Source organism: Rattus rattus, chromosome 3 (assembly GCF_011064425.1).
Source record: "Rattus rattus isolate New Zealand chromosome 3, Rrattus_CSIRO_v1, whole genome shotgun sequence".
NCBI classification, from domain to species: Eukaryota; Metazoa; Chordata; class Mammalia; order Rodentia; family Muridae; genus Rattus; species Rattus rattus.
The window spans coordinates 117994678-118015428 of NC_046156.1; the positions used below are offsets into that span (position 1 = coordinate 117994678).

The following is a 20751-nucleotide window of genomic DNA, read 5'->3' on the forward strand; positions in this document are numbered from 1 at the left end:
ATTGAATTCTTCTTTCATGCTCCATAATTCCATGCCTTTAATTTCTTCGGCAATTCATGTGAATTTGGTGGCAATTTCAGGATCAATCCTTCACACTTTTAGTCACTTAGTCCGTCCTCTTCTGTGTCTTTGGCCTCCTTGTCTAGGGTGTTGCCAGCTAGCATTTGAGGAGTCTGTTGTTTGTGTTCATATTTGTTGTGTTCTATGTTGAGTTAGCCCACATCTGGTAACTAAGTACCTTACACATTTATTGAGAGAAGACAATGTGTCCACATTGCTTTGTGTCCTGTTGCCCTTAATCACAAATGACTTCTTACTGTCAGTTGGCTTCTTTTGCTCATGGCTAGTGGTGTTTGATACAGAGTATTTTGTGTTGGAGCCCAAGTCACCTGCTTTCTGTGTAGGTCAACAGGGTAGAGATACTGTGGAATCTGAGGTACATATGCTAGACATCTGTACATGTGTGTGCACACGTGTGTGTATGCATACGTGTGTGTGTGTGTGTGTGTGTGTGTGTGTTACCACAGATGTGCCAGCCACATGTGGTCTGAAGTGAGTGGAGACCCTTCCTTGCCGTGCTGCTGTAGGGTGAATGACTAGGAATGGGGCCTTGGACTTCCCCACTTGTGCTCACTGTGGCGAATTTGGTCAGTCCCTCATTAGGTTAAAGCATTGTCAAGCATGATGGTTAACATAGATTGTCAACTACTCAGGATCCAGAATCACCAAAGAGACTAGGCAGATGGGCCTCAGAAGGGTTACCTAGGTCAAGTTCACTGAGATTAAGTTAATTGAGGTGGGAGATCCCACCTCACTCAGTGACCAGCATTCATCCTCTCTTCTTCCTGCCGATGGACAAAATATGACAGTCACCATTGCATTGCCTGGTCAGACTCTCCCTCTGAACTCTGAGCTCAAATAAATCCCTCTGTCCTTTTATTGCTTTGATCAGGGATTGTCACAGCAACAGGGAAAGGAACGAATACATGAGGATTCAGGGAGAACTATATCATGGTTGGATTGAGGCAGTTTCAAAAGACTGGGCTGGGGCAGCTCTGTGCCACACCACCCATTCAGCATGGTTAACGTCCCAGGCTCTGGCTCCATCATGATAGAGAAGAAAACAGCAGTAATAGTAATGACATAGTAACAACCAGACACAGAAATGCTGCAGCAGCTAAGAGCTTTTCCTAGCACAATACGAATAACAGAAGACAGGGACACAAAGATCATGTGACATGAACCAAAAGGGTATTAGTTGATAAATATGGGAATAATAAAATTATTATTTTATTTGGGTCGTTGGTGTTTACTTTCTTGAGTTCTTTATACTTTTTGGATATTAGCCTCCTGTCAGATGTCGGATTCTCCTACTCTGTGGCCTGCTGTTTTGTCCTACTGACAGCATCCTTTGCCTTACAGAAGCTTTGCAGTTTCATAAAGGTCCCATTTACTAATTTACTAATTGTTGATCTTAGAGCCTAAGCCATTGGTGTTCTGTTCAGGAAGTTATCTCATCATACCAATATAATCAAGGCTGCTCTCCACTTTCTCTTCTGTTAGGTTTAGGTCTGGCCTCAGTGAGAGGATGTGCTTAGTCCTGAGGAGACTTGATGTGCCAGGGCAGATTGGATCAGGGCTGGGGGCGCGGGGCTCTGAGGAAAAGAAGCTCTCAGGACTGGGAAGAAAGGAGGGGAGGGCTGCAATTTGGATATTAATTGAATAAATAATTAATAAAAATATAGAGACCAATAAAAATGATTTTATTGGTTAAAAAACAATAAAACAAAAATATTTTTAAAAGAATGAAAAATGTAGGAAAAAACCTTTGTTTTGAGACCGGGTCTCACCATACAGCTCAGGCTGACCTGGAACTTACTATGTAGACCAGGCTAACTCCCAACTCAGAGAGATTTATCTGCCTTTGCCTCCCAGGTGCTGGGATTAAAGGTGTACAAGTCTAGACAATAAGATTTCAGAAGTGCTAAATGAAAACAGGGAAAAGGAGACCAAATTAAAATAAAAACTGGGGGCGCGAGGTGTGCGTTACCTTCAGCATTTCAGAGGGAAGAATGGAGAGGAAAGATGGGCAGGAAAATAAGGAGGAAAGATCCAATTACAAGCTTTTAGAGGGAAAATTGCATGTTAACAAGAGAAAAGGGTAAGCAAAATCTGTACCTGCTCGAGCTCCTGCCTGCCTGTGGCCTGGGGTTACTGACAGCATCGAAAGCACTGGGATGTTATCACCAGGACACACTGTCCTTCTCTGAAGTGGTGGTGCGGGCATTTCCCCGGCGTGCAGACCTCATGAGCTGGAGTTCCGGGCTGTGAGAGTAACCGATGAGAAAAGCCAGACTGCAGTATAACTAATCCCCAGACGTGGGTCCTTCACAACCACACACGATTAAAGCCCAGCAAGAGAACACTTTGAATGTGTAATTCCATACCACACATAAGCGTGTGTTTGTTTATATCTAAGGTAATTTCTATACTATAATAACTAATCTTTAGCAGTGTGGTGGTTTGAACGAGAGTGTCTCCCACAGGCACCATGTTCACCAGGTCCCTAGTTGGTGGTGCTGTTTGGGTAGGTTTAGGAAGCGTGGCCTTACCGGAGGAAGCGTGTCACAGGGGCAGGCTTTCAGGTCTCAAAGCCTCGGGCCATGCCCAGTGCTCTCTCTGTGCTGCACTTGTGGTTCCAGATGTGAGCCCTCAGCCTCCTGCTCCAGCTGCCATATTTGCCACCTGGCACCCTTCGGAGCTGTAAGCCCAGGTACGGTCTTCTGAGTTGCTCTGGTCATGGTGCTCCATCACAGCAACAGAGAAGTGATTTGTATGGACGGATCACAGCCTGCTCTGATGGGATTGGGTCAGGCACCCACACCGAGGGAGCGTGCGTGGGGGCTGTGCCGGATCACACTCCTGCACTCCAAAATGTAGCTCCTAAGTTTTTTCATGCAACCGTGTGCCCTTTTCTCAACCTTTGTTCCCTTACTGTCCTGGACCACGTTTCGTCCCAGCACAGAGCTCTCAGCACTTCTGCTTCAGAATCTTCCCCTCATTCTCAAACCAGCTCTGAAGGCCAATGCCCAGTGCATGTGCATAACCTTTGCTGCAGGTTCCCGATCCAGAACAGTGTTAGGGCCTTTGACTCCCAAAACAGTAAACTCAGACGGATATTCTTGTGATAGCCCTAAAGATGTTATGCTGCTGAATTTTCATGTCTTGCAAGATTTTAGGTCCTACATGTGTGTAGACTGCCCTGAGCCTGTGCTAACTGCCTCCTTGGTCTGGCCCCTCAGTTTTCTCCTTTACCCTCCCTCAGGTGCACTGTGGGCCATTTGCCTAAAGCTCTCTTCTCACCCTTTGCTCCCCAAACTTCTGGACCTTGTCAAGTGTCTGTTTGCAGCTAAATTCATCACCTCATCATCACAAGTTCAAGAACATCTGCTCCCTGGTTGTTTTGATTCTATTCCCTAGAGAAGTGGCTGATTATGTATTTATAATTTCATTTCTGCTTCTCGTTGCTAAGGAGTCATCTGTAGCCCAGAATATGATCTTTGAGAATATTTTCTACCATTGTGGTTCATAGGTGACAATTTACCTATTTGATTGATGGTGCCATTCACTTTAAGAATATGTCCTTGCTAATTATCGGCCTTCTGGTTCTGCCTAATCTGATAGAACGTTGTCATTTTTAACTCCTGTGATGAATTTATCTATGTCTCCTTGTTCTTGGGTTTTGCCACACGTATTCAGACATCGCTAGGTACTTTTGCAGGTCTGACCCCTTTACCATTTTTATAATCTTTATATGATTACTATATAATGTAAAGATGATAATCTTTGTTATTACACACCCATGATAACATTCCTTGCTCTGGAATGTGATCTGTCTCAAATAGCTACTCCTGCTGTCTTTGGTGTGTATATGAAGTACCTTTCTTCTATATTTTTTCTTTAAGTGAGTTAAGTTTTTAAATTAAAGATGAGTTTCTTGTAGACAGTATACAGTTGGGTCTTTTTTATTCTCTTACTTGGATTCTGTCTTTTGTTGGTATGGGACTATCGGACTCTTCAGCGGTTGCTGCTACCACTCAGGTGATGTCTGCCGTGCTCAGGGCTGTTGGCCATCTGCTGCCTTTGCTCTTCATTCTTGTTCTTGTCCTTCCCTCGGTTTCTTCCTTCCGTGCTTTTCCCTTACTCAGTTCTGTTACTTTCATGGTTTACTGAGCATTTATAGGATTTTCCCCTTTCCCCTAACATTATTAGTTAGTATCCCAAGTCTCACAATATGCATTCAAATGAATCCTAGTTCACTTTCAGATGATGGGCTTAGGCCAGTCAGACGCACTCGTCATTGCAGCCTGACCATCTGAGCTCAGCCCCAGGATCCACAGTGGAAGGAGAGGACTGACCCCCAAAGTCATCTTCCGACCCCCACATGTGTCATGTATGTGTCTCCACTCATATTACACACACACACACACACACACACACACACACACACACACACACACACACACACTCAATAAATAAATAAAACTTTTAAAAAGTCTTACCATATCATAGCATAAGCACAGGTACTTTATAATAATAATCAGGCATCTCTAACTCCTCCACTTGTCCCTTCTGTTACTGTTGTCATGCAATATTGTTATATAAGCACACATACGGGGACATACCTAATCATAACCAATCTTCATTTCTGTTATTTTAAACTGTTAAATCAACTAGCAGTCAATCAAAGCAAATGAACTGAATCCATTCTACTCTCACCTCGGTATTTTATGATTATTCCTTTATATAGACACACATCTCTTACAAGGCTGGGATAATGGTTATAGTCATTTGACAAAATCAGCTCTCCTACACCTAAAATAATCAAAGTATTGTATAAACTTAAGCCTAATAAAACTGAAGGACATTTGCCTACACTCGGGTCTGGGAACCACCCCAAGCACTTAAAAAAAAAAAATCCAGAAGTGTTGCAGCTCTTAGTACTGATGCCAACAGACTTGGCCTTGGCATATGGCTTGGACACCGAGCGCTAGAAGACTGTCCAGTGTTCCTGACAAACGGACTTCTCTTATTGGGGCAGGGGAGCCTGACATAAAAGATTACCATGGAGCTACAGCCCCACACCACACAAGGACTTTAAGGGAGAGCTTGTGAGCCCACAGTGATCAGGGAAAGAAAGTTATGTCTTTGTCTAGAGTTGAAGTGAGGTGGGCATCATGGTACGAGGCTTCTGGGGTAGGGATGCTGGGACAGTGCCTCACAGTCCAAACGTGTTCTCATTACCGCAGCAGGCACCCCTGGTGTATAATTTGAGCTCAGCGTTTGCTCAGGATTCTGGAGACATTTTCCATTGCCAACATTTCATACGGTTCTCTATTCTAATTGGAGACTCATTTGCTGCTGAAAATATAGTGTTTTCTTCATGAAACGCAAATTATGTACCATACACGAAGTCTGCTGCAGTTAGATCGATGCACTGCATCATAGAAAATATTTTATAAACATTTTAAAAATTATATTTAAATCATATCTGTATCTTTCTCCGTGCGTGGGTGTTCTGCCTGCATGCATGCCTAGGCAGCACTCCTGTGGAGGCCGGAAGAGGACATCAGATGTCCATTAGTCCCCTGTGGGACCTGGGAACTGAACTGGTCAGGGGGATCTGGTGCTCTTAGCTGCTGAGCTGTCTTTCCAGCCCCCGCCCTAGCGAATCCTGATTTGCTGCTGACTACCACTGAAGAGTGACACTGTATCTTATCTCCCAGGAACCGTGGAATTCATTATGGACTCAAAGCACAATTTTTATTTCATGGAAATGAACACAAGGCTACAAGTGGAGCATCCGGTCACTGAGATGATCACGGGGACTGACTTGGTGGAGTGGCAGCTCAGGGTGAGAAGGTTTTCCTGGTAGATGTCAGTCCTGGGCTGTGGTGTGCCTGCCTAGCATGAGCGGTGCCTGGGAGCAGCCCTAGCACTACCAGAAATGAGGTCAGAGCTGCGAACGCACTGTGTTCCGGACTCCTTCTTATGCTGCTTTGGGTGGGACTCAGTTTTGTGGTTGTGATGCGGACAGGAAATCAAGATTTTTTTTTTTTTTTTTTTTTTACAAAATGCATCTGACATTGCAATGTTATTAGAACTTTAAGGACACAGAGTCCTAATTTGTCAATTACCTTCACCTCCCCTTGGGCCCTGGGCTGCAGGCAAGCAAGCCGTTTCACTGTATCTTGTTTTTCCACATGGCTCTCCTGGAACTCCCTTTGTATACCAGTGTGTCCTCTGATGCACAGAGATCCTGGCTGAGGTATTTAAGCCGTGCCACACCACCCCCTGTCTGCTCAACAACTTCTTAAAAATGGGGTTTTGTGGTTCAAACAGCTGAATTCAGGCTTCAGTACAGGTGGTCAGCAGGGTTCAGGGGCCAGGGAAGCAAACGTCAAAGCTCTCGGATACTTAGTAACTGTTTGAGGGTGATAAGGCACAGGATTCCCAACTGAGGGTGCAGTTAGGACCAGTCAGTCTCCCTGGTACTTGGATAGAAGCTAGTCTCAAGAGGGAAAATCCATTACAGATAAGCCAGTTCCAAAAGTCTGTGTGATAAGAGATAAGATAATGTCAGAGATAAGATAATGTCTTAAACTGTGAGACTCATGGCCAACACTTGTTTTCTTTTGCATAAGAAGACAATTAGAACTCTATTATCATATCAAAGTTTCATTTCGAAACATAGGAAGGAAAGGGATACTGGGAACACAGTGCCTTCTGTAGCCAGGCTCTGAATGCAGAAGCTTGAGAAATTTCCCTGGTCAGGGTGAGTGTAGAGACGAACTGAGCCCAGTCAGGATAGACAAAGGCTGTGGTTTGAAACACCATAAACACACTGAATTCAGTTATTTCTACTCTGGTTCTGTAGTACGGTTCCTGGTCTTTCCTGATAGCAGGTTCTGAGGGACGACCTTATCTCTGTTGTAGGCTTACCTTTTCAGCTCAGAGTCATTAGGTTAAGTTACCTATAGTCTTTTTCTCCTGTGTCTATGTTGCTTTCGTGTGTGTGTGTGTGTGTGTGTGTGTGTGTGTGATCTTGGGAAAAGTTTGTAAAGAGGGAGGAAGTGGCCACATAATCTCCATTAGCTTTTCCAAGTCATACTTATTAGGGAATGAAATGTATTGAATTGCCCTATGTGAGTCCAAATGCCAAGTATTTAGTAACAGTGAACGAACACAGTTCCACAGCTTGTGGTCTGGGGTCACACAGGCCTCCAGTTCTTCCTGCCTTAGGGTGTCATGCATTTGGTGGAGAGAGCAAAGGCTCAGATGGGCTGCTCACAGCCCTTGTCATGGGTGTGAATGTAATTCAAACACCAAGTGAAAATACAAAGGTGTGTGGGAAACTGAGTATTATATCCCACATGGGAACAGTCTCACCAGTAAGAAACTTAGGGTTTCATGGTATTAAACACCAGTTCTTTCTCCACTGAAAACTCTAGAGCCCATGCTGACTATTTCCTCTGATCCATGTCTGTCTTACCTAGAACTGGGGATGGACGGCCACCTGTTTTATTTGACTGCTTCACAGACTCATTTGTCCAGGGTATAAGCAAGACCACTGACCTGCAAGTCTGTTTGCTAACTCTTACCAGGCACTTTCATAAAACGCACTATTTTGTCAACAGATTGCAGCAGGGGAGAAGATCCCTTTGAGCCAGGAAGAAATCCCTCTGCAGGGCCATGCCTTTGAGGCCAGAATCTATGCAGAGGATCCTGACAATAACTTCATGCCAGGAGCTGGACCATTAGTTCACCTCTCTACCCCTCCGCCAGACATGTCTACAAGGATCGAAACTGGAGTACGGCAAGGTAACATTAAGTAAGGTCAAAGCCAGCACTCTGATTAAACTCTTTTTTTTTAATTTATTTTTTAAGATTTTATTTTATTGTATATGAGTACACCGTGGCTGTCTTCAGACACACCAGAAGAGGGCATCAGATCCCATTACAGATGGTTGTGAGCCACCATGTGGTTGCTGGGATTTGAACTCAGGACCTCAGGAAGAGCAGTCAGTGCTCTTAACCACTGAGCCATCTCGCCAGCCCCTGATTAAACTCTTAATTTGTTACTTTTCTCTAAGATTAGGCCGTAGTGTTTTGCCCAGACTGGCCTTCATCTTCAGGGCTCAAGTGAGTCTCCCACCCCCACTTGCCCATGAGTTAAAACTGTAGACCTCACCACCATACCCAGGTGTAACCACATTATCACTGGCATGGTCTTGTTTCACGTTTTATTTTCTAATTACTTTGGGGATTGGTGCATGTGTGCACAGTGAGCATGTGTAGAACCTAGGACGACACACAGGAGATTGAAGGCTTAGAAGCTCAGAGGGGAAATCAGTTTAATAAGAGAGGGTAGGACTTTGCCTTGGCCTCCAAAGAGAGAAAGGAAGAAAAGACAGGCTGAAGAAAGCCTGCCTGTGTGTCGCTGAACCACATGAGGAAGTCTGAACTCGTGGTGACCAGGCCTTGTCAGATTTTGGACGAGTTTTTAAATCCCTCTGAGCCATGGAAATAAAATTGTGCCAAGGGCACCTGCCATGCAGGAATCGGAAGGACTGGGCGTGAGGTGACAGGAAAAATGTCTTTCCCGGCCTTGCTTCAATCCTCAGAGATCTGGCATTGACAGCTTACAGTGTCTCTCGGTTCCAGGGGATGAAGTCTTGGTGCATTACGACCCCATGATCGCAAAGCTCGTGGTGTGGGCCTCAGATCGCCAGTCGGCCCTGTCAAAACTGAGATACAGTCTCCATCAGTACAACGTGAGTGGGCGGAGGCCGGAGACCCGGTGCTCGCGCCTCCCCCTGCCCTCCTGTGTGTCAGACACAGTCAGCCCTGTCAAAACTGAGATACAGTCTCCATCAGTACAACGTGAGAGAGCGGAGGCCGGAGGCCCAGTACTCGCACCTCCTCCCCGGTGCTCGCGCCTCCCCCTGCCCTCCTGTGTGTCAGACACAGGCGGTTCCTACAGGGCAGCTCCCAGGCACCAGTGTGTGTGGGCTTTGAGCTCATCCTTCTTTCTGTTGGAAAACAAAGGGTTGTAGAAATACAACCACTGATGTCCCACAGCATTCCAGGGACATCCTAGCCATCTATAAATAAAGCCAACTATAGGATGTCTAATCAGGTTTCTTTTTTAAAAAATTTGATCTTCATTTTCATCCACTGGTCAGAGATAGGGTTTTGTTGTTGTTCTTGCTTTGTGTGTGTGCGTGTGTGAGTGTGTGTGTGAGTGTGTGTGTGTGTCATTAATTTTCGTGATGTATAAGTCCCGACCACCTTAATTTCACTTCATGGAAAAACACATTTATCATGTGTGATTAATCCGGGTAAAAGCTGTGATTTCTATGGCTCCGATCACTGTGGCCACACTTGCTATCCCTTCAGCGGACCAGTGTGGAGAAGTGCTCTTGGCTCCCCTTCAGCACGTCTTCACCCCCCGGTGTGCTCACTGGCCTCCATCAGCTTCCTCAGGGTTCACTGTTCCATTTAGACAGGGACACTCTCTGTCCTCAGGTGCCGTTCTCTGTCACCTTGGCCAGCCTCAGCCTCTGTCATGGCCCTTGGAAGGCAGGGGCTGCATTTGTTTTGCCTCTCACTGTCCCCAGAGCCAATGTCAGAGCCTGGTACTTACAGCTGCTCAGAGAATGAAGTAAGGGGACGTGGCTGGGTGAGCGAGCGCGTGCCCCCAGAGCTGTGGTTACCTCCATCTTTAATCCTTTTACTATTCCTTGAAGGGAGAATTGGAGATGGTGGTGTTCCTTTTTTTAATCTTCATAGCCATGTGTGAACGTTGGGCTTCAGTGCTGGAAGAAGGTTCCTTTCAGGCTGTGTTCCCCTTCCCTCCCCTCTCTCAGTCTGGCTCGCCTGTATTTGCAGGCTCCTATTTTGTGGAGTGTTCTAAATGAAAATTTTTGGTCTCTTGCAAATAAATTTCATGTCTGTCTTTTAACTTTCATCGCTTTCCTAATGTAAGTCAATTAAACACCCTCCCTGCCATGCCATGTCCCACATCCTGCTTCTCCTGTTAAACCACAGTTTTGAAATGAAAGTCCAGATAAATCCAGTGACAGTGAGTGTCGCCTTCCTGAATGTGCTGTTTCCTATGCTCAGCGGGAACCTGGTTTGCTTCTCTTCCTAGATTGTTGGCTTGCGTACCAATGTGGACTTCCTGCTCCGGCTCTCCAGCCATTCCGAGTTTGAAGCTGGGAATGTACACACTGACTTCATCCCTCAACACCACCAGGACCTGCTGCCCACTCACAGCACCATAGCCAAGGAGTCTGTGTGCCAGGCAGCCTTGGGACTTATCCTCAAAGAGAAAGAAATGACCAGCGCTTTCAAACTCCACACTCAAGGTACAGAGCGCTCTTCTTCCCTTGCTGTGTTCTCTGAATCAGCAGGAAACATGCTTCTGTGTCTGCAACATTCTTGCCTTTTGGCTTCCAGTGGCTGAATCTATTTTCTGATGATTTTGGGGGGGGGGTTCTTATTTTCTTTTTTCCTTCTTTTTTCCTTCCTTCCTTCCTTCTTTCCTTCCTTCCTTTCCTTCATATGTGTGTGTGTGTGTGTGTGTGTGTGTGTTGTAAAAAGAACTCTTCATATACCGTAAGTACATGAGCATACATACGTATATCGCAAGTGCATGCATAAGCTTAAGTGCATATATCATACATGCTTTTATCACTAATGCACACACATAAGCACTATTGAGCTCGACGAATGCCCTAGCATTGTAGAAATGGGCCTCTAAGCCAACACCAGTTCTTTCGGTATCTCACGCTGACCCCTGCTGGCCGTGTGCGTTCAGTGCTCCTGTGGCTTGCTTCACTGTACCTGCTGTACCTAGGGCCCGGCCCTTGGTCTAAGGACAGAACACGGAGAATCGGACTCCCCTGAATCTCTTCTTCCTCTGTGTTTCCACCCTATGATTGAATTTCTGTCTGAGCAGAGGTTTAGGCCCTTCAGGCTGTCAGAGGATGCACCGTGGAAAGATTTGCCACACATATGCTCCTTCTCCAGAGTGCTCTCAATGGTTTCCCAAATTTCTTCTGTCACATGATGACTTCCGGCTTCTGTCAGCTCTGCAGTGAGAGGCCTCTCCCTCTAAACTATTGAGACATGTATACTCCCTCAAACCTGCCCCACAGTATTTACTAATGCTGATCATTGGAGTGAACATAATTCTTAAATCTATTTATTTTTTATTATTAGAATTATTATATTTTTGGTTTATTTTAGGAGTATGAGTGTTTTCCCTGCATCTAGGGCTGTGCTTTATATGCATGCAGTACCTATGGGGGCCAGAAGAGGGCATCATAAACCCTAGGACCGGACCTATGGATGGACATAAACCTCTATCTCTCTGGGAGAGCATCTGGAAGAGCAGCCCCTGCTGTTAACCATCAAGCCATCTCTTTAGCCTGAGGATTATTATATGTTCCTGCTTCCTATAGGATTCTGTTGTTCAAATTTTTGATTTTTGGCTCTGTTCATGGTCATTATATCGAAAGCTTAAAGAGTATATCTGTGTCTTTAGGTTTGTGAAGTATCACAGTCACAAGCGTCACACTAGATGGCTGCGGTTTAGCCGCACCACAGCCACGGGGTGTATCCAGCAGGGTGTGTGCTCAGCACCTAGAGCTGGGCCAGTGACAGTGACAGAGACACAGGGAAGGGAGGCAGTGAATGGTAGGGACTGAGGCACGGTGGACCTCTGTGCCACCAGAGGACAGGAGCTGAGTCACGGATACTCGTTCTTCTGGAGAAGCTGGGACCTCTGAGATACAAGTGCGCACACGTCTGAGCTGCCGCCCGAGGACCCGTGGTTTACGCTCACTTTTGTAAAGTATTCGTGTTCGGGGGCTCGATACTTGTAATTTTGTTGTTGTATTTTACATTTTTTTCTAGATCAATTCTCTCCGTTTTCATTCAGCAGTGGGAGAAGACTGAATATCTCTTACACCAGGAACATGACTCTAAGAAGTGGGAAAAACGGTGAGTGATGTACCGATATAAGATCAACTCAGAGCGTAGAGACCCAGCAAATCAAACCAAAGCACAGTCAGCTGGGAGTTCTCAAGTGGCCGAGGTGGAACTGACTGGCTCAGGGCCATGGGGCTAACGGTGCAGATATTTTCCCTACTTCTGTGTGTTTAAACGTCCTGAAGATAAGTGGTAAGAGATACCCTAGCAGACAGCCGAAGTGAAATATGGCGAAGTGTCAGTGAGGTGACTAGGGTGTGATTTGAGGCTAGGTCTTTCTTTGTACTTTTTTTTAAAATAAGGAAACAATGTTGCGAACTGTGGGAGACAGGGTTGCCCACTGTTCAGGCTATACCCGAAACCCAGTCAGTCAGTGTTTATCCTCACAACTTCACTAGGGGAATGAGGGAGTCGCTGCTCATGTACAGATGCAGAAGCACAGAAAGCAGGGTGACTCGCTAAAGGCCAGTCAGCGCAGAGTACTGTGGACGCCCACTCCTTTGATATGACTCCAGGCTTTTGTTTTCGTTTTGGTTTTTAACCGTGTACTAGTTTGAGAAGGCTCAATGTTTTAACTAAAGTTAGAAGACGCTGGCACCTAATCCGGAAGATAGTTAATGAATTGTGAGCAGGCAGGATACAGAGGGTCAGAACGCCCGCCATGAGAGCCAGTGACTGTCCCTTTGCTACAGGCCAGTGTGCATGAGATGCCAGGGTAGATGAAGCACGCTGGATTTGAGTGTGTGAAGTATCCCTGAGCCATGACAGCGCTCATGAAAAACAGGCCTACTCGCTAGAGCAGCTCCCGGCCAGCATCAAACACCCTTTTCTCCTAGCAGAGCAGGGCTTTCCTAACTCCAAAATCACAGATGTCATTCCTGTTTAGCCAATGCGTCCTTCACAAAGTAACTCATTGTAACTACTGTGTCTAGATGGACATTACTAGAACTACACTGGGTGGTCTCCAAGGAAGTTTGCAAGTGCCCCTCCCCTCTATAGCATAAGTGGGTGACCCTGTGTCCTGGGCTGGAGTGTTTACTCATATTGTCCTGCAAATCGATCTCCAAGGTCTGAGGATGTCTCCCTAACCACCCCTGTGTGCTGAATGCACACATCGGAGTCAGGGACATTTTCATGTGCTCTCCAACCTAAATCAGACAGAAAAACCACGTGTGCCATGGAAATTCCAATGAGCCAACCGTGTTATTTGGCGTGGGTCTTCATTGAACCACTCAGTGCTGCTTTGAATTGTACTGAATTTTCTTAGAATTAAAAACGTTTTAATTTAGAAATGAATGAGTGCATAGTTGAAAAGCCGCCATGATTGCTGTTCACTATGCATGGTTCTTTTTTAACACTACTCCACAAAGATGCTCTGATTCTAAATGTAACTCCCTGGAAATGCTTTAGGGAGTTCTTGCAAATTGTTAATGAGAGTAACCAGGGGAGTAGCCCGGACATGAAGCCCAAGGCATTTATGAGTCTGACATAGGACCAGTCTTCAGTCTTATTAATGAAAATGACCTCGTGTTTCAGTACCATGTTTATAAGTTGAATCTTTTATGTGTTATTTTGTTACTGGTGACCATGTTTTCAGAATCCCCGAGTTGGCCCTCAATAGTAATAATAGCTCAAAGTTATTCAAGGCTTTCAGATACAATAGTAAACATTCTCCAGAGACTGCCTCATTTGCATTTTTCAGAGCAGGCCTGTAAGATTCACACTGTTATTAATACACCTTTATTTTCTTTAGCAACTAATTTTTCTTAACCAAGGACAAAGCTCGGATATTAGTATTTTTCCAAAGGTCACACCAAGCTAATTGCAGCCCAGGTTTGACCCCATACTCCAAGGAATGCATGCTTACATAACACTACACCCACTAAATTTCCATGCCTTATTAAATGTGTACAGAGCTGTTTAAGAGTCTCCAATGGGAAATAAAAATATCTGGGGAGGGAATCACAATTCCATGCTGTGAAATTACAGTCAGATCTCTGCTGTAATTCTACTTGCACTGATGTCACTTACACACTTTTACTGTCTTGTAATTGGAAAATAGGATCTGGTATAATTGAAGACATTTTCTCCTAAAATTTTAAAGCATGTTTATAATACACAGAGTGGAGAATTTTCAGCTACCCAGTGCAAAACTTCTGAAATCATGGTGGAGATAGATGCTGGAAAGAGCTAACCAGTTTCTGTCCCCTCTCTTGGTGGTGGGGGGAGGGGAGGAACGGGGAGGGAGGGAGGGGAGGAAGGGAGGAAGATTCCACCCTTCGCTCTTCGGAGGTGTATGTGGATGGATTGTGGGTATTGTCGTATGTAAAGGTGCCAGCCACAGGGTTAATAGAATTCATTTGTGAATAGTTTCAGTTTTATGGGATTTTTTTTTAAGAGAAAACTTTCCCATAAGTTGGTATGAAGAGGGAATCCTAATTGTTTTATAGGTAGAAGTCTAGAAATGTTCTGAAGGCTGAGTTCAAAGACCTAGGCAGACACTTCCCAAGGCCATGTCATGTAAATAGGCAGTAAATAAGGCCTGGACTCCCGTGGTGATGTGAGGAGTGTGGGGAAGGGGTAATCCTTGCATGGCCTCCCATGGAGGTGTAAGGAGTAGGGAAAGGGTAATCATCAGCAAAGGCCTGTGGGGTATCAGGTGCTCCATTTTCCTGTTGACTGCTAGCTAAGTCACACAGAGGGGAAAGAGAAAACAATGCTGAGAGGCTGGGCCCTTGTTCCCAGGACAGTAATTTAATATGAGGGTTGAGATGGGTAGCAGGGAGAGCCCAGAAGATGTCTTCGGAGTTAGTCAGCCTAGGTCACTCTGGTACAGCACCAGGAGGGGAAGGAAGAGACCCGTAAGACAGGTTTTGGAAGGAAAGAACTTGGCAGTCAGGTGCTGCCCACTGGACATGGTGTCAGGCAAAGGTAAAGGGCTTCCACCCGGATGGTAGGAGAATAGCCGTGCCAGTGTGGAGCTCATGAGGCAGGTGGGACAACAGGGGACAACGTGCTCATCTCAAGATGTCAGCAGCGTTTAGCCAGGCATAACTAATCAGGGCTGTGGAGAAGATCAAGATTGGAGGCATCCAGATGACGGCCAAGACTTCAGGAGACCATCAAATGGTGTTGACTTGCATAACTCCGGGCACAAAAAATGTGTGCTGCTGGAGATCGACCCAGGACCTTGTAGATACAGGAGGACATTTAAAATAAAACCTTCTGATTTCCAACTTGGAGAATAGTCTTCACCCAATTCCATATTCATGTACGGCATGAATCATCTCATATTCTTATGATCTGTTACTGTTTCACATTTACTAGTTATGACATTCACACACCTATCCAATGGCTGGCCAGGGAGGCCCATAGAAACAGTGACTTAGCCAAGGCCACAGCAGTAACTAGATGGTAGATTTGGTTCTTAAACCAGACCTCTTTCTAGTTGATCGCTCTTTCTGCACGATTGCTGTAGCCTTTGTGTACAGGTGAAAACATGTGGAATACGAAGAGTCCATTTTTAAAAGAGAAAGGTTTTCCGATCGGTCTGTACTGAGCCCAGTCAGAGACTTTGCTAAGAAAAGCATTGTATCCCTCAGAGTTAAGACGTTGCCTTTCCCTTGAGTAGTTGCCTAATGTTGAGGGAGAGTTGAATCATCTCAGTTGTTACATAATGCCTTCTCTTTTTTTTTCTTCAATTTCTCCCTCATTCCATAAAGATATAGTCATAGCTGTGACGTATAACCGAGATGGGTCATATGACATGCAGGTAAGCCATGTTGGTTCTGGTCTGTGGCTCAGAGCCAAATCCTATCTCCCTCATCCTGAGTAGGGTCAGTTTTCCTTCTCAACTTTCCTGTAAGCCTTTGACTATTGTAATCATAGTGAGTGCCGCATGCTTTCATTTCAGAGCAGTTTAAGGGAATCACCCCTGCATTGTTTCTGACTTGTTTACTCAGTTTGCAGTGATTCCCTTAAGCATAAAAACTTAGCAAAAAGAGTAGCCTAGAATTAAATGGGTAATAAGCCCCTCGGGTACTTGCACGATTTCACCAAAACAGCAGCCCTCGGGATTTTCAGGAACCCTATACACACTTAAAAGTTATTGGGAGGTCAGATGTGCAAAGAGCTATCAGAAAAGCTAAGAAAATTAGTCGTGCAGCTTAGTGGCACGAATACACTCACATTGTGTAACCATCACCACCACTCGTCAACAGAGCTGTTTAAAATTACAAACAAAGACTTTCCTTTCTTCTTCTCTCTCATTCTCTGAGAGTTTCTCATAAATGCAGTGTACTGGGAACACATTCCATCTTCCATTGCCCTCTTACTAGCCCTCAGCTAGTCCTCCAAGCTTCATGACTATTGGAGCCCACTAAGTCAGTCAGGGCTGCTTGTGTGAGCACGGCTAGGGAGCTATCTGCTGGCCATAGGCAACTCCTGACTAGTTACACCACTTAAGAAAGCAATGCCCTTCCCCAGCAACCACTAACTGCCAATGGCCCCTCTTCCTCCTCCTCTTTCTCCTCCCCTTCCTCGTCCTCCCCATAAGGCCCCGCCCCATCTATAACAGAATGCTGAAGAGCCAGTCTCGTCCAGGCCTTGTGCAGGAGTGCATAGTTACTGTGCCCTGACTGGGTCTTGGGGGTTCACGGTGTTTACAGCACACCTCCTCATTCTCTGTTTTCTTCTGTTCTTTCCACCTCCTCTTCCGCGATGCTGGGCTTGGAGAGGGTGAGATGGGTACCCATCTGTGGGTGCGCACTCATGACTCTTATGCTCAGCACACTGGCCACTTGTACGTCTCTGTATCAACTATCAGCCATTTCAATAAGGGACATCACCCACTGATGAACTGGCAGAAACACAAACATTTAGAAGGTGGTGCCGGTGACAATATGAGGCGTTCTCTTCATCGTTTAAAACCAACACTCTGCCTTGTAAGCAGCTACAGCAGTGATTCTCAACTTGGGGGTCAAGACCCCTTTCACAGGGCACCTAAGGCCAACGGAAAGCACAGATCTGCACATTACCATTTGTAACAGTAGCAAAGTTACAGTTAAGAAGTAGCAATGAAAATGATTTTATGGTCGGGGGGTCACTACAAGATGCGGGACAGTATTACAGGGTCCGCAGCATTAGGACGGTTGAGACTCACTGAGCTACAGTCTCCTCCCCTGTTCCTGAGAACCTCTGTTCCGCTTCCCTTGTGAGTCTGATGCTGTAGGTGCCTGATAGACATGGAACAACTTAATATTGGTCCGTTTGTGACTGGCACACTTCACTTTAGTATCATGTCTTCAAGGATCAAAGCTTCCTTTTGGACGTGGATAATGTTCATGCACTGTGGTCTCCTTATCCATTCATGCATGGCTGCAGAGGGGTTCTTTCTAACTTTTGGCTGTTGTAAAAAACGCCGCTAGTGGTGTGTGTGCACAGATAGTTCTTCAAAGTCGTTTTAAATGTTTGTGTGTCTAAAAGTAGAACTGCTTTATCATGCAGCAACTCTGGTTTTCATTTTTGAGGAACTACTGTAGTTTCCTGTAGCAACTGCAGTGTTCTGCATTCTCACCAGCAGTACACAGGACTTTGTCTCCATCCTGGCCAGAGTACTTGCCATTTCCCCCTTTCTTGTTGTTTAGTAACAACCATCTTAAGTTTGGCAAGTGGCAAAGTGTTGATGCTTTGAATCTTTGATTTATAAATGACTTAAGAATAATGGCTGTTTTTCTTTTTTTTTACTGTGTGTGTGTGTGTGTGTGTGTGTGTGTGTGTGTGTGTGTGTGTGTGTGTGTGTGTGTGTGTGTGTGTGTGTGTGTGTGTGTGTGTGTGTGTGTACTTACTGGCCATTGGTATGTCTTTATCTCTGTTACCTTTGCCTATCTATATTTTAATCCAACTATTTTGTTGTTGCTGTTGAGTTATGGGAAGACTAGAAAAAAATCTAAGATCACACAAGTACCCATTACAGTAGTCATCATAAAGTGTAATATTCTCAAAGGTTCAGTGGCTTCTAGTGAATTCTACTCCATACTCATGGGGGGGGGAGTTGTTTTAAAAGCCCGATAGCATCTTGGCCTTAATGTGAGGATAGTTTAATTTTATAGGCTCTCCGAATGGCTGTTAGAAAACCCAGGGAGGCGAAGTCATTGTGTAAGAAGCTGCAGGGTAAAGCTAGCCCTTAGTTTAAGTCTGTTGCAAGCAGAGAAGCCGAGAGGGTCCTTGTTGCTGTCTATTTTTGTGTGTAGGCTCACGCATGCGTCACAGAGCCTGTGTAGGAGCCAGAGAACGATTCACAGGAGTCGGTCCCATTTCCGGTGCGGGCTCCTGAAGCTCAAACGTGAAACTCAGGTCATCAGGCTTGGTGGCAGACACCATTTACTGGGCCATCTTGCTTGGCTCTTTTAAAGGGTGTTAAAATGTAAGAATTCAGTTACAAGTTCTTAAAGTAAATCTAATAGACCACTTTTAATAGGAACTGAGAGATTTCACATTCTACAGAATGGATGTATCAGTGATACCCAGCACTTTGGGACACAGCAGTTTTCTCTGTCACAGAGCCACGGGAGGTCTACTCACTGTAGACATGTACACTGTGCTTCATTCCGGTGCCTCTTGTGTGGGGACCCTTTCTTGTCCCTGTCCCGTGACGACAGCAAATTTATTCTGTTTGGTTTGTGGGAATAAATATATTGATGTGAACTTTTAGACAAAACTTTTATACCCTAAGATCTCACAGATATTCAAAGAGCTGTTTTAGTCACTTAGAGGGCAGAGTAAATGCCATGTTTAACTCACGTGAGATGAGGACCAGTGTACAAATACTGCCATGTAACCTACTTCACTCCAGCCCAAACAGCGTATTTACAAAGAACAGACACAGACTTCTATACAAATATGTTGGAAATTGGAAAGAAAAACATAGATTTAAATGAATTTTCTGTGTGCGAGGGAAATCTTCTCTTACATGTACATTCGAGAAAACACTTCAAGACAGAAAACTTGTGTCCATTGCCACCTCCCTTGAGACGTAAGTTGTCACCTGGCACAGCCTCTGAGAGCAAGGCAACTGTGATCGTCTGCAGTGCCTCTGTGTTTTCTGATCATAACCACAGTGTACGGGTCAGATCTGTGTGCTGATGAGATAGAAGAAATGCCCTCTAACTCTGTGTGGACTCCAGCTTTATCTGGACTGGATAAAGCTGACCTTGGCATGGGAAAGCACACTTGAGAACTCAGAAATGAGTACCAGGATAGAGTACAGCCAGGAGAGCTGAATAATTTTGTTTGTTGTCTGTCTGTCTTTCTGTCTGTTTGTATTTTGAGTCACGTGGATACGTACAGCTGAGGGAAGTTGTCTGGAGAGGACAGAAGAGGGCATCAGACCCCTGGAACTGGAGTTGAGGTGATGTGAGCTGCTTGCCATGGGTGCAGGGCCCTGAGCTCAGGTCTTGCGAGAGCAGCACATGCCCATCACTGCTGAGCCATCTCTCAGAAAAGGAAGCCATTCTTTCCGTTCTCAGATGAACTTTCATCTGTGGTATTATATTGGCATGGATAACTTACGTACAGTTATCTTTCTTTTAATTATCTTACTGCTATTTGTATCTAAGTTGCTCTGGTTAGGAATCTTGGAGGCGGATTCTACTTGGTTCATTGAAAAACTATGCTTCTGAACTGCTAAAGATGAAGATGTTCTGATTTTATTAACTCTGCACGGTCATTTATTTAAAGACTTTTCCCCCCAGATTGAAAATAAGTTATTCCGAGTCCTGGGCGATCTTTCCAATGAGGATGGCGATACCTACCTGAAGTCTTCTGTTAATGGAGTTGCCAGTAAATCCAAGTTCATCCTCCTGGACAACACCATCTACCTGTTTTCTATGGTGATGCCTCTTATTCTTGTCTTGTCTTGCTTTGATGAAGTCTCAGTCTATAGTCCAAGCTAGGCTAGAACTCAGGGCAATCCTCCTGCCTTAGTTTTCCAAGTGCTAGGGAAGAGTGCCCTGGGAGACAGGGCATGAAAGGGCAAATGACTCTGGAAGGTAAAGTCGTGGATCAAACCCTGGTCCTGACACTGGGCAGGTGTGTGACCTTGTACAGGTAATCTTTCTGGGACTGGGTCTACTGTCTTTAACCTTGACTCATAAGCATGCCTACTTATAGAGTTGTGACAATTAATGACATAGTGTCTATATAAGTATAAAGTTCTCACTGGACATTGTGCTGTCCACAGTAAAGATGCTACCAAAATCCACTTCCAGAAAGGGACCATCAGGTCACCTACAGTCCTGTCCTTTAATTCCTAAGCCCTGGTCAGGCGTTTAAGCCATGGCCTCTGTGTCGTGGGAGAGGAGACTGAGCAAGGCTTCGTAACCTGTTAGCATCATAAGGCTTATTATCACCTGGTGTCCATGACAACGAACAGTTACTCACACCTTGAAACTGTCCGACCCCCTTGGACTGGTGGGAAGGGATAAGATCTTGATCCTGTGTTCACTGTTGTCTATAGGAAGGCAGTATTGAAGTTGGCATTCCAGTACCCAAGTACTTGTCTCCAGTGAGCGCAGAAGGAACTCAGGGAGGCACCATCGCTCCCATGACTGGAACCATTGAAAAGGTAATCAGGGGACATCTGTCAAATGATGCCAACAGTGGCTAGTAAATGTCTTTTTGGAGTTTGGTGTGTGC

The 20751-nt window shown here is 45.2% G+C and overlaps 1 protein-coding gene across 1 annotated transcript in view; it reads left to right on the forward strand.

Moving 5' to 3' along the window:
• The window catches only part of Mccc1 (methylcrotonoyl-CoA carboxylase 1), a 49796-nt gene that overhangs the window by 25228 nt on the left and 3817 nt on the right, over positions 1 to 20751 (forward strand). The window contains exons 10-17 of the mRNA XM_032898504.1: positions 5787 to 5914; positions 7698 to 7881; positions 8725 to 8834; positions 10214 to 10430; positions 11983 to 12069; positions 15780 to 15829; positions 19809 to 19946; positions 20573 to 20680. Coding sequence (XP_032754395.1) covers positions 5787 to 5914; positions 7698 to 7881; positions 8725 to 8834; positions 10214 to 10430; positions 11983 to 12069; positions 15780 to 15829; positions 19809 to 19946; positions 20573 to 20680 — 1022 coding nt within the window. The remainder of the gene's footprint in view (positions 1 to 5786; positions 5915 to 7697; positions 7882 to 8724; positions 8835 to 10213; positions 10431 to 11982; positions 12070 to 15779; positions 15830 to 19808; positions 19947 to 20572; positions 20681 to 20751) is intronic.